The 16,441-nt window shown below is 52.7% G+C and overlaps 2 protein-coding genes across 5 annotated transcripts; one reads left to right on the plus strand and one right to left on the minus strand.

Annotated features, from left to right (window-relative positions):
* Positions 1-364: 364 nt before the first annotated feature.
* Positions 365-4,953, plus strand: TSPAN1 (tetraspanin 1). Its single transcript, XM_011367616.2, has 8 exons — positions 365-467; positions 916-980; positions 3,435-3,641; positions 3,851-3,925; positions 4,042-4,140; positions 4,221-4,376; positions 4,482-4,565; positions 4,761-4,953. Exons 2-8 carry the CDS (start codon positions 924-926, stop codon positions 4,806-4,808), a joined length of 726 nt encoding a protein of 241 aa, XP_011365918.1. The 5' UTR covers positions 365-467; positions 916-923; the 3' UTR covers positions 4,809-4,953.
* Positions 4,954-7,357: 2,404 nt separating this feature from the next.
* On the minus strand, positions 7,358-16,346 carry POMGNT1 (protein O-linked mannose N-acetylglucosaminyltransferase 1 (beta 1,2-)). 4 transcript variants are annotated; one of them, XM_011367620.2, is made up of 23 exons: positions 16,248-16,320; positions 15,589-15,758; positions 14,863-14,977; positions 14,608-14,726; positions 13,836-13,901; positions 13,632-13,745; positions 12,863-12,980; positions 12,571-12,669; positions 12,283-12,410; positions 11,862-11,932; positions 11,558-11,633; positions 11,280-11,363; positions 11,149-11,190; positions 10,902-10,960; positions 10,513-10,585; positions 10,302-10,430; positions 10,092-10,217; positions 9,073-9,137; positions 8,842-8,886; positions 8,487-8,622; positions 8,114-8,223; positions 7,916-8,030; positions 7,358-7,652 (listed from the first exon to the last, which is right to left on the minus strand). In XM_011367620.2, exons 2-22 carry the CDS (start codon positions 15,706-15,708, stop codon positions 7,943-7,945), a joined length of 1,983 nt encoding a protein of 660 aa, XP_011365922.1. In that variant the 5' UTR covers positions 15,709-15,758; positions 16,248-16,320; the 3' UTR covers positions 7,358-7,652; positions 7,916-7,942. The 4 variants fall into 4 exon arrangements, with proteins under 4 accessions (XP_011365922.1, XP_011365919.1, XP_011365920.1 ...); XM_011367617.2 differs by having other exon boundaries at positions 7,358-8,030; positions 16,248-16,346; XM_011367618.2 differs by having other exon boundaries at positions 7,358-8,030; positions 15,589-15,902; positions 16,248-16,346.
* Positions 16,347-16,441: the final 95 nt, after the last annotated feature.

Genomic DNA, 16,441 nt, shown 5'->3' on the forward strand with positions numbered 1-16,441 from the left:
GTGAATATATAGATGGCAGTTTGGGCAGATGTGTGTGCCTGTGAGCATGTGGGGTGTATATGAATGTATCTGCAAATATAGGGTAAGAAGCATATGTGCACTGTTGTGGTAGAGGGCACATTGAAGTTCCGGGGGTCACCTGCCCCGCCTCCAGACTTCTCTCCCTTTTCAGATCGGGAGGGGCGTTGCCCATGGTTGCTATTGTCAAGCGGAGGCCTACTGATCCTGTGGTTGGTTGTGGGGACAAATCTCCAGGCAGCAGGGGGCAGCAGGGGCAAGAGGAGGTCGACTGGCTGGGGTGGGGCAGGCAGGCAGAAGGAGTCCTTTAAAACGCCTGCCCCACCTACAGGTGAGCAGTGGTGTGTGAGAGCGAGCTCACTCAGTGGCAGTTCCCTGGAGCTGTCTGTCCCCTCTGGAGCTTCGGCAGATCCTTCTTTCAGAAATCACTACCAGAGAGCCCTGAACAGGTAGGTGATGGCATAGGATAGAGATTATCTTATGAAGTGAATTCAATCTGGAAGCAGCTTTGGGGAGCTGGAAGGGCCATGGGGAGGGTTCTAGAAGAGCCTCGGGTTGGTTTGGGGAGGGTTCCAGGATATATAGGTGACAGGGAAGGGCATGGAGTGACTGGTAGTATGGGAGTTGGGCTTGAGGTACCAATGGAGGAAACTAGGGTGTTAGGATCTCGGAGTGTCAGGTGCTGATAGAGGGCCTGGGTAGTACAGAGAAGTAGAGGTGTCAGGATAAGAAGTGGAAAATATCCTCAGGTATCAGAGTCCAGATGCAGGGGAAGCTTGGTGATATATGGGTCCAGGATAGTAGAATCTGGTATGTCAGGGTCCAATGCCAGGGCCAGGGCCAGCCCTGGCAGGGGCAAGGGGAAAAGGTTCTAACTCACACATGTCTGCCTCCCAGGAGCCACCATGAAGTGCTACAGCTTCGTTAAGAACATGATGATCCTCTTCAATTTTCTCATCTTTGTAAGTATGGAGGTTGTGGGCTCTTGGGTTTCCTTAAGGGAGTGGGTCACAACCTGAGCAGAGCCTAACCTGAGAAATAGGAGACTGCTGTGCCCAGACTCTCTCCTGCAGGTTTCCCCTTACGATGGAGTGCAGAAGTCTTAAATGCTTACTTCTGGTCCCAGTAGCAGCCTGGCTGCCACATAAGTTAGAGTAGAGAAGCTTAGGGGTATCCTCTCCCTTCCAGGAAGTTATAGCACAGATTTAGGGCAGGGCAGGGCAGCACAGGCTACCAGGAACTAGTCTCCCTTTTTATACACACTAGGGAGCCCAGAGAGAGAAAGGGGTTTACCCTAGGTCACCTAGTGTGGAATAAACTTCAGTGGCCTCTGTATGAAGGGGAGCTGAAAGGAGATAAGGTCCAGAGACCTCATAGCAGCAGGTCTGCCTCAAGCAGCCCTTATTCAGTCAACAAACATTTATTGCCTAAGAGTGTTGAGTGCTGGGGTGACAGGTGAGCAAGCTCTTTCTCTGCCTTGGAGGGTCCCAGGTCCAGCAGGCCAGATAGGCAGATAGTCACAACATAGTTTTTTTTGGCCTTAGCACAAGGGCTATGGGAATCTATAGGAGGGGCTTAAACTCCACCCGTCAGAGAAGACTTTCTGGAGGAAATAGCTAAGGCTGGGGATTTGCCGTGCATGAGGAGGTTGTAAAACATGCAGAAAGGCCCAGAGGCAATAAAATCAGATATTGTTCAGAAAACCAGGGACAGATTGTATTGGGCATGTTTGAGGAAGCTGAGCAATGAGGCATGAACCCTGGAGATGGTGATAAAAATGGGAAGTAATGGACAAATGGACAAAGGAGAAAGCCCTTGGATGGTGGCTGAGGGATGGAAGAAGGGACAAGGGAGACAGAAGTTTTGGAGAAGATGCCCATGTCTCCAGCATGAACTACGTGGGGGCGTCCTACAGGCAGCTGTGTGCCCAATGGGATTGCAGCTCAGTTGGGAACTGGACATGGATATTTGAAAGTCATGTGCTCAGAGCTGGTCATTGAAGCCATGAGAGTGGCTTAGAGCACTCAGAGAGAGTGAACTCTGAGACGCCCAATTTCTAAGGGGTAAGCACAGAAATGACCACCAGGAAGCAAGTGGAGAAAGAGCAATGGGAAGAAAACGAGGAGAGTGTGATAGCAGAGCGGTCAAGTAGGATATGGCATGAGGTGTCCACCAGATTTAGTGCAAGTTGTCACCAGAGGCCTTGGAGCCACATTGGAGTGAGTTAGAGTGAGGAAAAGGCGAGTAAGTGGAGACGTGATGTGTAGATGAATTAGGAGAAACTGGCGTTGGGGTAAACACTCTGACTCTGATGTGGGCTGTTCCTTGGGCTTTCTTTTTCTTCTGAGAACTGGTTTTTATCCATATATCTGGAGAAGGCAACAAGATTCCAGAGACTGGGAGAGCAAAGGCTCTGACCTGAGGGGGTTAAAGGTAAATCCGGTTTAGTTTATGTTCTCTGTTGTCCAGGCCTTGCCAGGCTGGGCAGGGCAGGGCAGGGCTCAGAATTCTTGAAATTTGACCCTGCAGGTTCGAAGCCCAGCTTTCTGTCCTTGGGCAAACATGCTTGGGACAGTCATCCAGCCACAGTCATCCACCTTACTCTTGGCTCTAGCCTCAGTTTCTATAGCATCAAAGTGGGGACTGGGCACCAAGGGTGGTCTCAGGCTGATTCAACCTTTAAAGCTCCGGATCAGCAAAGCTTTGCTTTAAATGCTTTGGGAACTGGGCAGTGCCTGCCTGCCCCTGGGCCTCAGGGTTCCTTCTGAGGTTTGGGGTTGAGCTAGAGAACTTTTAAGAGCTCTGGCTGTATTCTCTGTCTGATGCTTCAGTCTCTACAAGAAGTCTGGGCAGAATGAAGGGCAGGCCTGGAGTCTAATCTTGGAACGAAGCCAAATGGGGCCTCAGGGTGGGCGTTCCTTCTCACCACCTCCCTCTCCAAAGTTGAAAGCAGGTGTAAACCTCAGCCCCGCCTTCGTTGCTATGGTGACTGTTGAGCCTGCCTAATGCTACTACCCTAATGTTTTCACCTATCAGAGGACAGAGGTGTTCCAGGCAGCAGTAGCCCCTGAAGGAAATTGAAGGGGTGGTGCTCGCCTGCCTGTTTTCTCTCCTAGCTATGTCTCAAGACCCTGGGAGCAGTGCGGGAAACTCTTCCTACCCCCCACCCCAGGGGAATATTTCAGGAACCTCTGATCTCATTTATATCTGCTTAGGTGTGTAACCTGGTGTTGGCTACGGGTGTCCCAGGTTCCACCCTTCTGGCTCTACAGGATGTTTTTCCCCCTTACAGGATGAGTTTTTAGACTCTTTAGCCAATAAAAGGGGAAGTTTCTTGTCTCCCATGTTCCTGACTGGACCGTGTGGTAGGGAACTGCTTGCCAGTACTGTTTCAAGATCTGCTTCTCTGTTCCCAGCTGTGCGGTGTGGCCCTGTTGGCAGTGGGCATCTGGGTGTCAGTCGATGGGTCATCCTTCTTGAAGATCTTCGGGCCACTGTCGTCCAGCGCCATGCAGTTTGTCAACGTGGGCTACTTCCTCATCGCGGCTGGCGCTCTGCTCTTTGCTCTCGGTTTCCTGAGCTGTTATGGTGCTCACACTGAGAACAAGTGTGCCCTCATGACGGTGTGTCAAACTGACCTCCAAAGGCCCATAACCATGGCCCAGGGTCCCCTCACCCTTGACACCAGGCCCTGGGGATCCCCAAACCCTGTTCTGGACTGCAGGGGCCTCAGCATAGGTGCCCTTGCCTCGTTTTTACAGGGGTGGGTTAGGGTGAGTAAGTCATGAGGGACCATCTCTTCCTAAAATTCAGACCCCTGTTCCCCACTCAGTTCTTCCTCCTTCTCCTCATCATCTTCATTGCTGAGGTTGCAGCTGCTGTGGTTGCCTTGGTATATACCGCCATGGTGAGGAACCGGGATGGGGCAAGGGGGTAAGACTGGACAAGGCCCTGGGAGTGGGCTGTGGCCTGTGAATGGCCACCTTCTCTACCAGGCCCTAAACACCAGCCTGCTCCATCCAGGGTGAGCACTTCCTAACGTTGCTGGTAGTGCCCACCATCAAGAAAGACTACGGTTCCCAGAGCGACTTCACCCAAGTGTGGAACACCACCATGAAAGGGGTAAGGTGGGCTGGGGGAGATTTTGGAGTGGGTAGAAAGAAGCAAAGCCCCACTAACTCCCTTCCCCTCCTTGTCTCTAGCTCAATTGCTGTGGCTTCAACAACTACACGGATTTTGAGGGCTCTCCCTACTTCTTAGACAACCAGGTCTTTCCCCCATACTGTTGCTTTGATCATGTCAATGACACAGTCACGGAACCCTGCACCAAGGAGAAGGCTGAGAACAAGGCTGTACAGGTGTGGGCTGGCATAGAAGCTTGGGGCTGCTTTAATGGCCTCAGAGTGCTAAAGAGGGGGGGGGAGGCAGCTGCTGACTATAGACGCTCTCTTCCCTCCCCCAAGGGTTGCTTCAGTCAGCTTCTGTATGAAATCCGAACCAATGCAGTCACTGTGGGTGCTGTGGCAGCTGGAATAGGAGGCTTGGAGGTAAGGGGGTGAGAAGGATATCCAGTGGGCAAGATGTCCCCACTGGACCAAAGCTGCTTGACCCATCTTGGAGGACTCTCTGGAAGAGACATACTTCTAACAGAGCTTCATGTACGGTGTCTGGGGGGCAGGGGACGAAAACTTAAGGACTCCCCGATCATGTCCCCTCATCTTTCCCTATTCCTTCCCCATCAGCTGGCTTCCATGATTGCGTCCATGTATCTGTACTGCAATTTGAAATAAGTGCTTCTGCCTCCGCCACTGCTGCTGCCACACAGGAACTGGGAAGAGGCACCTTGGCACTGACTGCCAAGTGGCAGTGATCAGAGTGGGGACAGGATCTTAAGTGTCATTTGGGCCAGAGCAGGCCCGGCTTTGCTATTCTGGAGTTGGGACTAAGTCGGGACCACCCCCTTCAGGCTGTGCCTGACTGCCTTCCGTTGGTAGGGCTGGGGCCCACCTGCTCCAGAGCCAGTTCTAAGGTAGCCAGTTCTCCTGCCCATTACTCCAGTCTATCTCTTAAACCCTTGATACCCCTTCAGACCCCTGGGGGCTCTTGGTGATCCCAGTACTCCACTGGGGGATGAGAGAAAGGCACTCTACAACCTGGGCATATGCGAAGTTAGCAGTAACTGGCGGATGTGTAGAAGGCACTTCAGAACTTATAAACCAATTAAAATGTTTCTATTTCATGTGTATCCTTGGCGGGGGAAGGGCCCATCTTGCCTAAACTGGCCTCAGATTCTGGCCCCTGGGAAGGTAGCAGAAGGGAAGTGAGATGGAGGTAGGTGGCTTTTTCTCCCCTCCATTTGGATTCCGGGCCTGGGAGGGAGCCTAACAGACTACCCAAGAGGGAACTGAGGGAGAAAGTAGGGGCTGGGCCAGTCTGCCTTCCTATCACGTCTATCACGTGCGAGGACTTTGGCCTGAAATTACTCACTCCTGGTTGGAGGCACTGGACCAGAAAGCTATGAAAATAACAAGCTTGTGCCCGAGTGGGGGCAGGGAGACACTGCCAAGGCAGTGGGAGAGGATCACTCCGTAGGCTCTGGGAAGCCCCCTGGCAGCCTCCATTGGACCCTTCCCTCTCAAGCAAAGCCCTACAACTGTCCCCGCTTTGGGGATTTCAGAAAATTGATTTATTCTCGGACTTGGCCTGCCTGGTGCTCTACAGATTGATCTCTTATTTTGTCTTAACCACCTCCATGCTCCAGAAACTGGGCCTAGAAAGGCCAAGTGACTTGTTCCAGGCCCACAACCTTCCATAATAAGCTAAGCCTGGTTTTGGGTCCAGGCCATTTGATCCCAGAGCCTGGTGGGGTCTTGGCTGACATGGTGACAGATTTCCCAGGCCAGAATGTCCCAGACAGAGAATACGGTTGCTGCTCAACTAGGAGTGATGGCACTAAGGGGGGAGCCCATGGCAAGAAAACTATGGTGTCTGCTACCAAGCAAAGCCCAGTGGGGCAAACTAGTCCTCCTTGCTTTCCTTTGACCCCCAAATCCCTCTTCCTAGGTTTTTCTAGGGCAGCCCAGAATTATCACCCCTTGCTGGGCCCAAAAAGGTACTGTGACCTGGCCAGAACCATATAGTGCCTGAAAGCTGGTCTGTGAGGCCCAAGATTAGGAGCTGCTGGGGGTCAGGCAGGGAGAGCAATGAGCCCCTCTCCCTGCTACACCACTTTACTGTGCCTGGCACACACAACCCCTCCCCTAGGTGCCAAATGGAGGCTGCAGATTTGTTTGCAAAGGGCGGGCCTCTGCCTCATCATGGGCTAATTGTTTCTAATCATGGCTGTTGTGGGACCCGCCTCAAGCACTATCTCTAGCTCCAGGAAACACTGAAGGCGGCAAGGTGCTGAGAAACGTCCAAGCCATACACCACCCGTACCATCTCGGAGCCGAGATCCAGGAACAGGAGGGGTTATAGGGGTGGGAGGCAAGAGCAGAGAGCTGGTGAAAGGTTGGGAGTTCCAGTCAGTTCCTGCCTCCCTGGGCAAGGATCTATAGCAGCTCACCAGGCAGACCCCTTCTCAAGAGGTGTCCTAAGTCCCTCACAGACCCCTTAAACATCATACCTCCTCTACCTTGGGCTATCTCATCCATTCCCTCTGGACACTCCCATACATTTTCTGGTGCCTCTATGACTACCTAACTTAGATCTCTCTAATCTCTTTGGATCATTGGCTGGGTAACAATCTAATGAAAACATGGCTTTTCTCCAGAAAAACTGCCCAGCTATGGAATCTGTATACAGTGCCCTAAGGGTCACAGAAATCTTTGTTCCTATGTCTCTGTCTGTAGCCTAGTCCTAGCCTCCTGAGTGATGACCATCCAGTTCCCTCTTACCCAGTTCCTTCCCACCTCAACCCCACTATGCTCACCTGCTCTCTCATCACCTCCCCAACCCCAAGTATCCCCTTTCACTCTCTCTTGCTTCATCTCTGGGGACAGGTGCCTGGCCAACAAGCTAGGCAGGGAACAGCCCAGTGCAGTGGTTAAACAGTAGGGAAGGAACGTGGGGTGGCTACTCCAAGCTCAGCCTCAACTAAGGTGGAGCTGTGGTTAGGCTCAGCTGCCCTAGGGTGGAGCCTAGGGAAAAACCTTAAGAATGTAAGACTTGGGCATCCCCTGGTGGCCAAATGGCCCCAAATGGAGGGTAAACCCTGTGGAAGACAGTAAGGAAAACTCATCATTCACTACCACCATCCTTTCTCCCGCCCCTCTCCCTCTCTCTCTCTCTCTCTCTCTCACAGACACCCACATACACACACAATCACAAGACATCCCCAGAGGTTTTCTCCTTTTTTAATCAATGACCACCTTATCCAGCTTTGGAAACCTGGACAAAGAGGAGGCTGAGAAGAGGCCTGGTTCAGTGTCTGAAGGTCTCTGAGTGAGTCTGCATCAGCAGGTGGGCCCCAGCTGGGCCTGTCCAGGGGTTGGGCACAGCAGTTTCCTGAGTAAGAGCCAGCCCCATCCTCAAGGCAGCACCCCAGTCCATAAAGGAGTCAAGGCCCTTCAGGCTTCAGCCTGTTTTCAAGGCCCTCAGGACAGTCAATAAATAGATTAGATTCTGAGCCAGGCCTGGGAGGAAGGAGTACACAAAAGGCAGGATCAGCTGCCCAAGGATCCCAATGATTCCCAGGTACTATCCTACCCTTCCCCAACAAGGAAGTAAATAAATAGACCTCCAACTCAGAAACAGGGGCATTGGAGCAGGGGAACCCTCCTCTTGGAGTTAGTAATTAAGTCTCATGTTAAAAACAAACCAGCCCCAACCCCTGCCAGTATCTACAGAATCCTACAGGATGGGGTGAAGAGCTAGCCTGCCTGAGGGTACACAGTACCCAGCCTTGCAGGTCCTGGTGGAGGTCTCATGTCTGTTCTGCAGCTCCTGGAGCTCCCTCCTCCTTTGGGGGTGGCTCCAAGAAAATTGGTGTGATCGATGGTGGCTTTTTCACCCTGAGAAGATAATAGGGGAGAGGTCATTAGCTATCCCCTAATCCCACTAGTCTTCCATTTCCAAGGGCAGAAAAGTCACTCACGAGTAGGGGGAGGCTGGGACCCCCACCACCAGGAAGTGGTTCTTCTTCCGAAACAATCTCCACAGGCCCCGATGGTTGCCACGCACGTCTAGGTCCCAGATATGGAGGCACTGGTGGGGTAGGGGGAGAGGTATGGGTCAGAGAGCTGTGGGAAGGGGCTACTGAAGACACTCAGCCAAGCCCTTATCCCCTCCTCAGCAGCCTCCTCAATTTGCAAGAGGTAACATCACCTAGAATATGGATTTGGACAAGGGGTTGAAAGAGGGGTTCTGGGAGTATAAACAATAGGTACTGAGATAAAAGATTCTAGAACAAAGCTTCCCTGTATCTTTGAGGAAGGGTTATTCCTGGGGTAGGTATGGTATCGGTGCACCTTGGCAAGCTGGGTCCAGGTGGTGAAGTCGTCATCTTTCTCCATTCGAATAAAGGTCACGTAGGTGTGGCCCTCTGTGTCTGGCAGGAAAGAGTCTTCACAAGGGTTCTTGCTGTGGTCCAGAACCTCAGCTTCACTGCAGCAGGGAGTGGGGGAGAGGCCAAGATGGTCCACCTCATGGGTATACCACATAAGGCCCCATGCTTAGTTGTTGCCATCTTGAAATTCTTATCATTTTTGAACAAGGGGCCCTGATTTTCATTTGTAGTGGGCCCCACAAATTATGAAGTCAAGACCCCCAGTATTTGACTACTTCTCACTCCCTGCCACATATCCCTATTGCCCTAGGCCATACCTGAGCAGCCTGTGAACTTCCACTTCATAAGCTTCCTTCTTCAGACTGAAGGAGAGGGAGAACTGGGTCAGGGGAGAAGGTAGCCCCTCAGGTCCCAGGGGCAGGGCAAGGGGTCACATGGAAACTGGTAGACAGCAGGGCCAGAGTAAACACACAGTTGGAAGGGATTGTCGAATACTGGTCATCGAGCCTCCTAGATATCCTCCCCTTTGCCCTGTCCCCAGCCCCTACCTGTCCACATTCCTGAGCTGGACACCTGGAACCGTGTTGAACTTGTGCTTCTTGAAGTAGGCCTCCTGGAGTGGATGTGAGGATGAAAATCAAGGACTTACACTGTCTGGCCCACACCTGCCCACTAACCCACCATGTATAAATGAAGTCCTAGACCTATAAAGGTCATTCTAATTTTTTTCTGTCTTCCCCATCCTCTTTGCAATATCCTTGGCAGGCTCTTAATAGCTTTAATTTGCACTCAAGCATTGCCAGAGAGCTCATGTCCACACTGATCCCTGAGCAAGCCCCTGTCCTCAGTGGTTCTCCCTGGGCCTGCTGTCCTAGAGCCACAGAAGCCAGGAACAGGCCCTGCTAGGGATGTGGGGCAAAGGGACAGGCTGGACTGGGAGAGGAAGCTACTGTGGCTAGGTACTAGAGTGACCTGAGGTAAATGCCTATCCCTCTCAGGCAGATGAGTGTGGGTCTTGTATCAGCCAGCCTCTGAAGGCCTTTCTGGCTTCTAGGAGGTTCCAAGCTAGAAGCTGTCTGTTCCTTCCTGTGGAGCTGTCTCTGTAACTGCGGAGTAGCCCTTTGGACACAGCCATGTAGCGGGTACAGATCTAGGGACCTCCCTGTTCACTTCAGGCCGAGGCTTAGGCTTCAGCACTTGCAAGGACAGGAGAGGAAAGAGCTGGCAGGGCTGGATAAGTGCTTAGTGGCAGAAATACCCTACCACACCCACAGTCTAGTGCTAAGAATAGTAAAAATAAAAATAATACCAGCTAACCCTTATATAACACTTACAATTCAAAGCATTTTACATATATTAACTCATTTAAAGCTCATAACCTCACGCTCTATGAGGAATAGTATTTTAATTCTCATTTTACAAATAAAGAAACTGAGGTAAAAGATAAGTAATTTTCCCAAAGTTACATGGCTAGGACGTGGCAGAGCTAGGGTTGCTCCAGAGTTGATGTTCTTGCCCTGTCTACAATACTGTGCCCCGCCCCCCGACATCCCTGCCTCCCACTCACGTGGAAGTAGCCGTTCATGTTGAGGCCCACGATGCCAAAGTGGTAGGATCGGGAAACATCAGGGATGACGCACTCTCTGCCTCGGCGCTGTTCAGGCATCCGCATCCACATGTCCCAGTCCCAGAGCTGGAGGGGCACAAGATTACGAAGGTTAAGAGATTCTGAGTCAGTGGGGGAACCCAATCCACTCACCCTAGTCTGCCAGGGCACCTTTTCTGGTGTGGGCCACTTGGGCTCAAGCTCCTCCTTGTACAAGGACCTCCTGAGCACCCAGCCCAGCCCAGGCATGGTCTCCACGCGGTACAGCAGTGCTGGGTCCTCAGCTGTGTGTTCGTACCCCTAGGGATAGGGAACCATGGTGGGAGGTATTAGCTCAGGGCCTCTACACACTCCCCAACTGACCCCTGGCCATTCAGCCTACCTGGTCATTCCAAGCAGAGATACAGTACAGGCTGTCGTCCTCCTCCAGCAGGTGAATAGATTGGCTCAGGAAACTGAGAGAGGCAGGGTCCAGGGGGTCAGGGAGGGGCAAGGACAAACCCGGTCTCACAGCAATGAGGGAAGAGCCAAAGACGGGACTCAGAAGTCATGCCTCCCCCAAATCCCCACTGTCTCCATTCAACCCTTCTACTCTCTTCTCAAGCCCAACACCTGCCATCCTACCTTTGCTCAGGCTTTTCCCCCACTTCTGAGGTTGCTTCCTCCAGAAAGCTCTCCAAGACATTTCACTGCCTTTTTCTCTGGAGACCCAGTCAAGCAAACAGGCCCCAGGCAGCTCATAGTTGCTGCATGTAGGGGCACTCCCCTCACCTAAAAAAATCCACAGCAATGTCCAGGTCCTCTTCCAGAACTACAGCAAACTTGGCTTCCTGCAGGGGGAGGAATACAACATGATCCCAAGGGGGCCTTTCTCACCTAATGTTTCCTCCAACCAATCCCACTTCTCAGATCGGGAGGATGAGGCCCAGAGAGCAGAAGAGCTTGCTATATATGACGACCAAATTTTATGCCCATGTTTTCCCTCCCAAAGCCCAAGAGTTTTGTCCTTACTACTCACCGGAAACAGATTGAAAGTGGCAGTGAGGCTGGCCTTGTAATGCTGAGTGGGGAATAGAAATAGGGCACATGAGCTTTGGGGTGGATAGTGGGGCCAGGTGTCTGCCCCTTCCATCCCTGCCTAGGCAGTACCTGAGACACGCGGGCATTCTTGATGCTGATGGGAGTGTGCTGGATGCCCCTCAGACCAAACAGTGCCACCACATCCATCGGCTCCTGAAGGGCATGACCACTGGTCATCCTGTGAGCCGCCTTCTCCCTGCCCACCTCTGCAGGCTCTGACATGCCAAGCCCTCCACATTTCACAGCCCTTGCCTGGCTGTCTCCCTTGCCAGTCCTCAGTGATTATTGCTACTCGGTACCCGAAACCCTATGTTCTGCTCAGCTCAAAGCCCCCAAGCCCCACTCACCTCATAGTAGCCATCGATGAAAACTGTTATCATCTGGGGAGACACTCCCTGGGCTGAGAGCAGAGAGCGCAGCATCCTGGGAAGCCCAGGGATGGGTTAGGCCTCTTTGTCCCAACTTAGGGCTCCCCTGTGCTTATAGATAGGCCTACATTCCCCATGTTCACCCACATATGTGAACGGGTCTAGTCTGTTGCCTTTCTGCCCACCTCAAGAGTTCCTCCTGCAGGTAGACGAGTCTGGGTTTCCCACCCGCTGAGCACCCTCCTGTTCAGTGCTGCTGGATGCAGCCCACTCCCAGGCTCACCTGTACAGGTAATTGGGCCGGTTCCCTGCAATGACAGCCACAGGCACATTGAGGATCTTGTTGTCTGGGAGCTGAAGGAGAGATAGCTTTTAGGTCTTGCCTCACTCCCTCTTTAAACTGGGATCCCTACCTACAGAAGAATTCTTGGGGGAAGAGGGAGACTTCAGGGGAAAGGCAGAGGGTTTTCCCTGTCCTGGGTCCTCCACACACTCAGTCCAACTCTGACTCCTGGCCTTTGCTCACATGGCCTGCCCCTTCCCCCACCCACCAGTATGTCCCCTGTCTTTCAGAGCTTAGTGTAAATCCTCAGCTCCTGATTCCCTCTCAGGCTGAGGTGGGGAAAACCCAACCTGGATCTTTCCTAGGGCCCCTTGCCAAGCTGGGAAGAAGTCCAAGCTTCACTGCCTAAGGCCCTACTCACTGGGTCAGGGCTGAACTCGATGGGTGTGGGGTCCTTGCAGCTGCACACACTCCCATAGCCCTCAACTTTGCTGCAGAAGCGCCGGCGGCGACGGTTCAGCTCTGTGTCTGCCCAGTGGCACTCTGCCTCTGAGAAAGGGATAGGGTCAACAGGATAGGGGCATGAAGCCAGTGTGGTCTAAAGAACACTAGGCACCCCTAGTCAAGAGAATAAAGGCCCATAAAGAGGACCCAAATGCCCACCCCTAGCCCAGGCACTGCCCTAGAGCCCAGCCCCCATTAATCCCACCTTCGGCTGAGCTCAGTGGCACATCTGTCTTCAGTAGGACTGGGTCCCCCCAGGAGGAGAGGGCAGGTGACTTAGAATGCTTCTCCCCGAGGACAGGACCTGGCAGGGGGCAGGAGTGAAGAGTGATGGGGGCCCAGGCTCCAGTTTGGGATATTCTTCCCATCTCCCTGACCACCTTCACCCAACCCACCACCACTGGCTCCTATCTGCCTCCCACCCCACCTCCTCTCCTGGGGTTCTGCTCCTCTCAGGCCTTTAATACTATAGAGTGGATGGCCTATGACGCCAGCACCTCCTTTTCGTCCCACGAAGGCCCAGGTGTCCCTCCAGCCCAGAGCGGGGCCAGCCTGGCTGCCTAAGCTCTTCAGCAGAGCCTTGGCTGTGTCCTTGAGGTGGAAGGAGCCCTCATCCTGGGAGACCAAAGAAAGTGGTCAGCTTGACCAGCACAGTTCCAAAAGACCTGGCCTCAATGGAGCGCTATGGGTCATGTACCATGTAAAAACTGTTACTTAAATTAGTGCATTAAATTACCACAACCACCCTCTGTGGTCACTATCATTTCACGGATAAGAGAACTGAAGGCTTAGAGATTCTGAGAATCATCCTAGGTCACCAGGCTAATAAATCCTTACCATAATCCCACACAATCTGTGTCTCTGTACCCTGCTACCTCTGCCCTCTTCCCACCATTCTTCTCTTCCCCTCCCTTATTCTGCTCCCTTTCTAAAAATACATCTTCATCACTCTGTTTCCCTGACATTGTCATTTTCTGACATTAAGCATTTATTTGGCTGCTTTTTATTGATCTTGCCCAGCTAGAGTAAACTCCTTAAGGGAAGGGACCCTGTCTTGCTTCCCATCATAGCCCCTGTACCCAGAGCAGTGTCTGGCACACAACAGGTGCTTAGTAACTATTTGTTTGATTGATAAAAATGACAAGGCTAATATTGGAACTTGTGTCACCTTCCTCCAGAGGCTCTTCCCACAGTGCTATAATAGGAACATAGAACCCAGGGACATAAGCAGGGATGGAGCTGGGGATACAGGGCAGAGTCACTTACCTTGACGGTGCAGATAAGCACTCGGCCAGGTGCCACCATGTTGAGGAACAGCACCATGGCCTCATCCTCATGAGGTGAGTACGTGTCAAACACACGCTTTGCCATCACATGGCCCTGGCAGGGGACACACCACTCATGAGTTAGTGTCACCAGGAAGGAGGGCTCAACTTCAACCCTCTAGGTTCCCTACAGCTAGAACCTCACCGTGGCCTGGTTGAGGACAATGACGTGGATGCCCCGGCCCTGCTCCCGGGCCTCATCCTCCAGCACCTAAAGGGTGGAGAGAAAAAGTCCAACTCTTCACTCTCTCATCCAAGACCTTTCTTACTGGCACTTAGAAAAACAAACAAACAAACAAACCAAAAAACGGCTGCATGAAATGAAACCTCCCCTTCTGCCTATATATACCTCTGTTCACAACAGTTGTCTTCTGACCCAGCTTGAAGGCCACCTCTTCCAGGAAGCATCCATAAGACTGCCATCAAAGAGATCACATCTTCCTACAACCCTCCCCTCAACAGCTTTTATGGCTCTTAGAACCCTTGGCCGTCTCTGCCTCATGCTGGAGATATCACAATCTATCAGACCGAGACCCTCAAAGTAGAGCCAGGTCTGACTACGTCCAGGTCCCCAGGGGCCAGTATGAGGCTAAGGCTAAAGAAGGGACCAGGATTAGTTATAAGATAAATAAATAAATAAATAAATTAATTAATTAATTAACTAACTGCCTTCTAATACTAATGATCACTTCGATAAAATCCCACTACATATAATATAATACATTCCAAATACTTTTCATTTAATCCTGTCAAGTAGAAATTATTAGTCCCAGGTTACAGATGAACTGAGGCCTCTAAAGTCACACAGGTAGAAACTGGCAGAGGTGCAGTTCCCATTCAGGCAGTGGACCCCAGAGCCAGTGGACCAGATCCTGAATAGAATGGAGTAACTGTACACCAGACACCAGCCCACTCACCGTAGTACCATCCACTGCCACATATACTTTGCTGCGACTTGAGTATACCTCCACATCTAGGACCCTTCGGGGACCACTGCCTCGGCGCTTTGGGGGCTCCAATCGGCCCAGGGCCTCATCTGTGGGGATGTGACAGGTCATGCAGATAGTCTCTACAGCAGTCTCATCCCTTGGGATCTGCCTGTTATTTCAGCTGGGAGATCCCAGGGAATCCCCCTCACACACACACCAATCCCATCCTCAGCCTGGCCTCACCATAGTCTTGCTCCGGCTCCGGGTCTTCATTTGCCTCACTGATTGCTCGTCGCGTGTCCAGGATCAATTTTATGTTGACAATGACAGTCACCAGTAGGAAAAGCACAGCCCCTGTCTGAGGGGAGGTGTGGAGTTGGCTAAATATCATTGAGGGTCTTCCTGAAAGGAGGGCCCTGGCTGCATTGATGATACAGGGAGAACCTGAGGCCTGTCTCTACTCCTTCCATCAGTGCCCAGCTCTACTCCCCCAACCAGGATCCAGTTTCACAACCACCTCCACCAGGGACACCCCCCGCCCGACCTTTCCCCCTTTATCAGAACCCTCCCTACCCAGAGTTCCTGTATTCTTCCATTTGAGCCCCTGAATTCCTTGGTCCCCTCCACAATTAGTTCTGAGAGATAGAGCCAGTCACAGAGAACCAAGCTGGGGATCAGAAGACCCGAGTCCTAGCCTTGACTGCTTGACAGGTGTGGGCTCCTGGGCAAAGCCTTCCTGATCAGACTTCAGGTTTCCGTTAGAAGCCTAGGAGGCTGTACTTGGGTTCTGATTCCAGAACTCTAGGCCTACACCACTACCTGGCAGGGACATGAACAAAGAGGCTCCCCCTCTAGGAACCTGCTGCCCCTTTCCAGGGCGGGGGCAGCCAAGGTGGTTCCCAGTGCCCATAGTCTAGGCTGGGGAAAAGCTGGAAAGGAGCTCCTGGGAGATTTGGGACATCTCTATACCTGACAGAATCTCCGCAGGGCCCTCTGGTTGGTCAGTTTATACTTCCAGGTAAGATACCAGCTCCGCTTCTTCCGAGCCCCAAAGGGCTTGATGAGAGGGCTGGGCTTCCAGTCGTCCATGCTGGATTGGGGAGTCACCACTGTCCTGGCCAACCCATGCCTTCAGGATACTGAGGGGACCAGAGGGTCACATGGTTTAAGGTGTGCCTCCCAAAGTCTGATGCCTTCTGGGGAGATGAGGGAGGACCTCCTAGTAACTCTTCCCTGTAGATATCCACGTTGTTGTGTGGCCTGGAGAAAGTGGCTCAACTTCTCTGGGAAGGAAACCTTCAGCGAGGTCAGATCACCTGGAAACTCCCCTTGGGGCTGGGGGAACTGACAGGGCTGCCAAGGGGCCAGGGCGTTAGGGGCGCAAATAATCGGTGTTCAAGGCTCATCAGCCTCCAAACGGACAAAGGCCCAACCTTCCCAGTCTTGAGGAGGGCTAAGGGCAGCGGCACCCCACATTCTCCACCCCGGCTCTCTACCCGCTCCCGCCCTCGCCCCCTCCTATCTGGCCCAGCTCTTCTACTCCCAAGGCTCGGGGCCGCCAGAGAGAGTGCTGGGGAGACCTGACCCGGCCGCGCCAACCCTCCCGGACCCCCGCCCAGGGCACTCACGGCTCAGGGGCCCCTGGCCCCACTCGGGCCCCTCTCGGGCCCGCAGTGCTCGGCCGGGAGCGCCGCGGCCTCCGCCTCCTCCATGCCGCTCGCGGCCCCAATGACAAGGCTAATATTGGAACTTGTGTCACCTTCCTCCAGAGGCTCTTCCCACAGTGCTATAATAGGAACATAGAACCCAGGGACATAAGCAG

Source organism: Pteropus vampyrus, unplaced genomic scaffold, assembly GCF_000151845.1.
Source record: "Pteropus vampyrus isolate Shadow unplaced genomic scaffold, Pvam_2.0 Scaffold135, whole genome shotgun sequence".
NCBI classification, from domain to species: Eukaryota; Metazoa; Chordata; class Mammalia; order Chiroptera; family Pteropodidae; genus Pteropus; species Pteropus vampyrus.

Coding starts and splice junctions, on each gene's coding strand:
- TSPAN1 (XM_011367616.2), top strand. CDS start 924: ATGAAGTGCTACAGCTTCGTTAAGAACATGATGATCCTCTTCAATTTT. Junction 4,141..4,220: donor GGAACACCACCATGAAAGGG/GTAAGGTGGGCT, acceptor CCTTGTCTCTAG/CTCAATTGCTGTGGCTTCAA. Junction 4,377..4,481: donor CTGAGAACAAGGCTGTACAG/GTGTGGGCTGGC, acceptor CCCTCCCCCAAG/GGTTGCTTCAGTCAGCTTCT.
- POMGNT1 (XM_011367617.2), bottom strand. CDS start 15,708: ATGGACGACTGGAAGCCCAGCCCTCTCATCAAGCCCTTTGGGGCTCGG. Junction 13,902..14,607: donor TGGCAGTGGATGGTACTACG/GTGAGTGGGCTG, acceptor TCCACCCTTTAG/GTGCTGGAGGATGAGGCCCG. Junction 8,623..8,841: donor GAAGTTCACAGGCTGCTCAG/GTATGGCCTAGG, acceptor TCCCTGCTGCAG/TGAAGCTGAGGTTCTGGACC.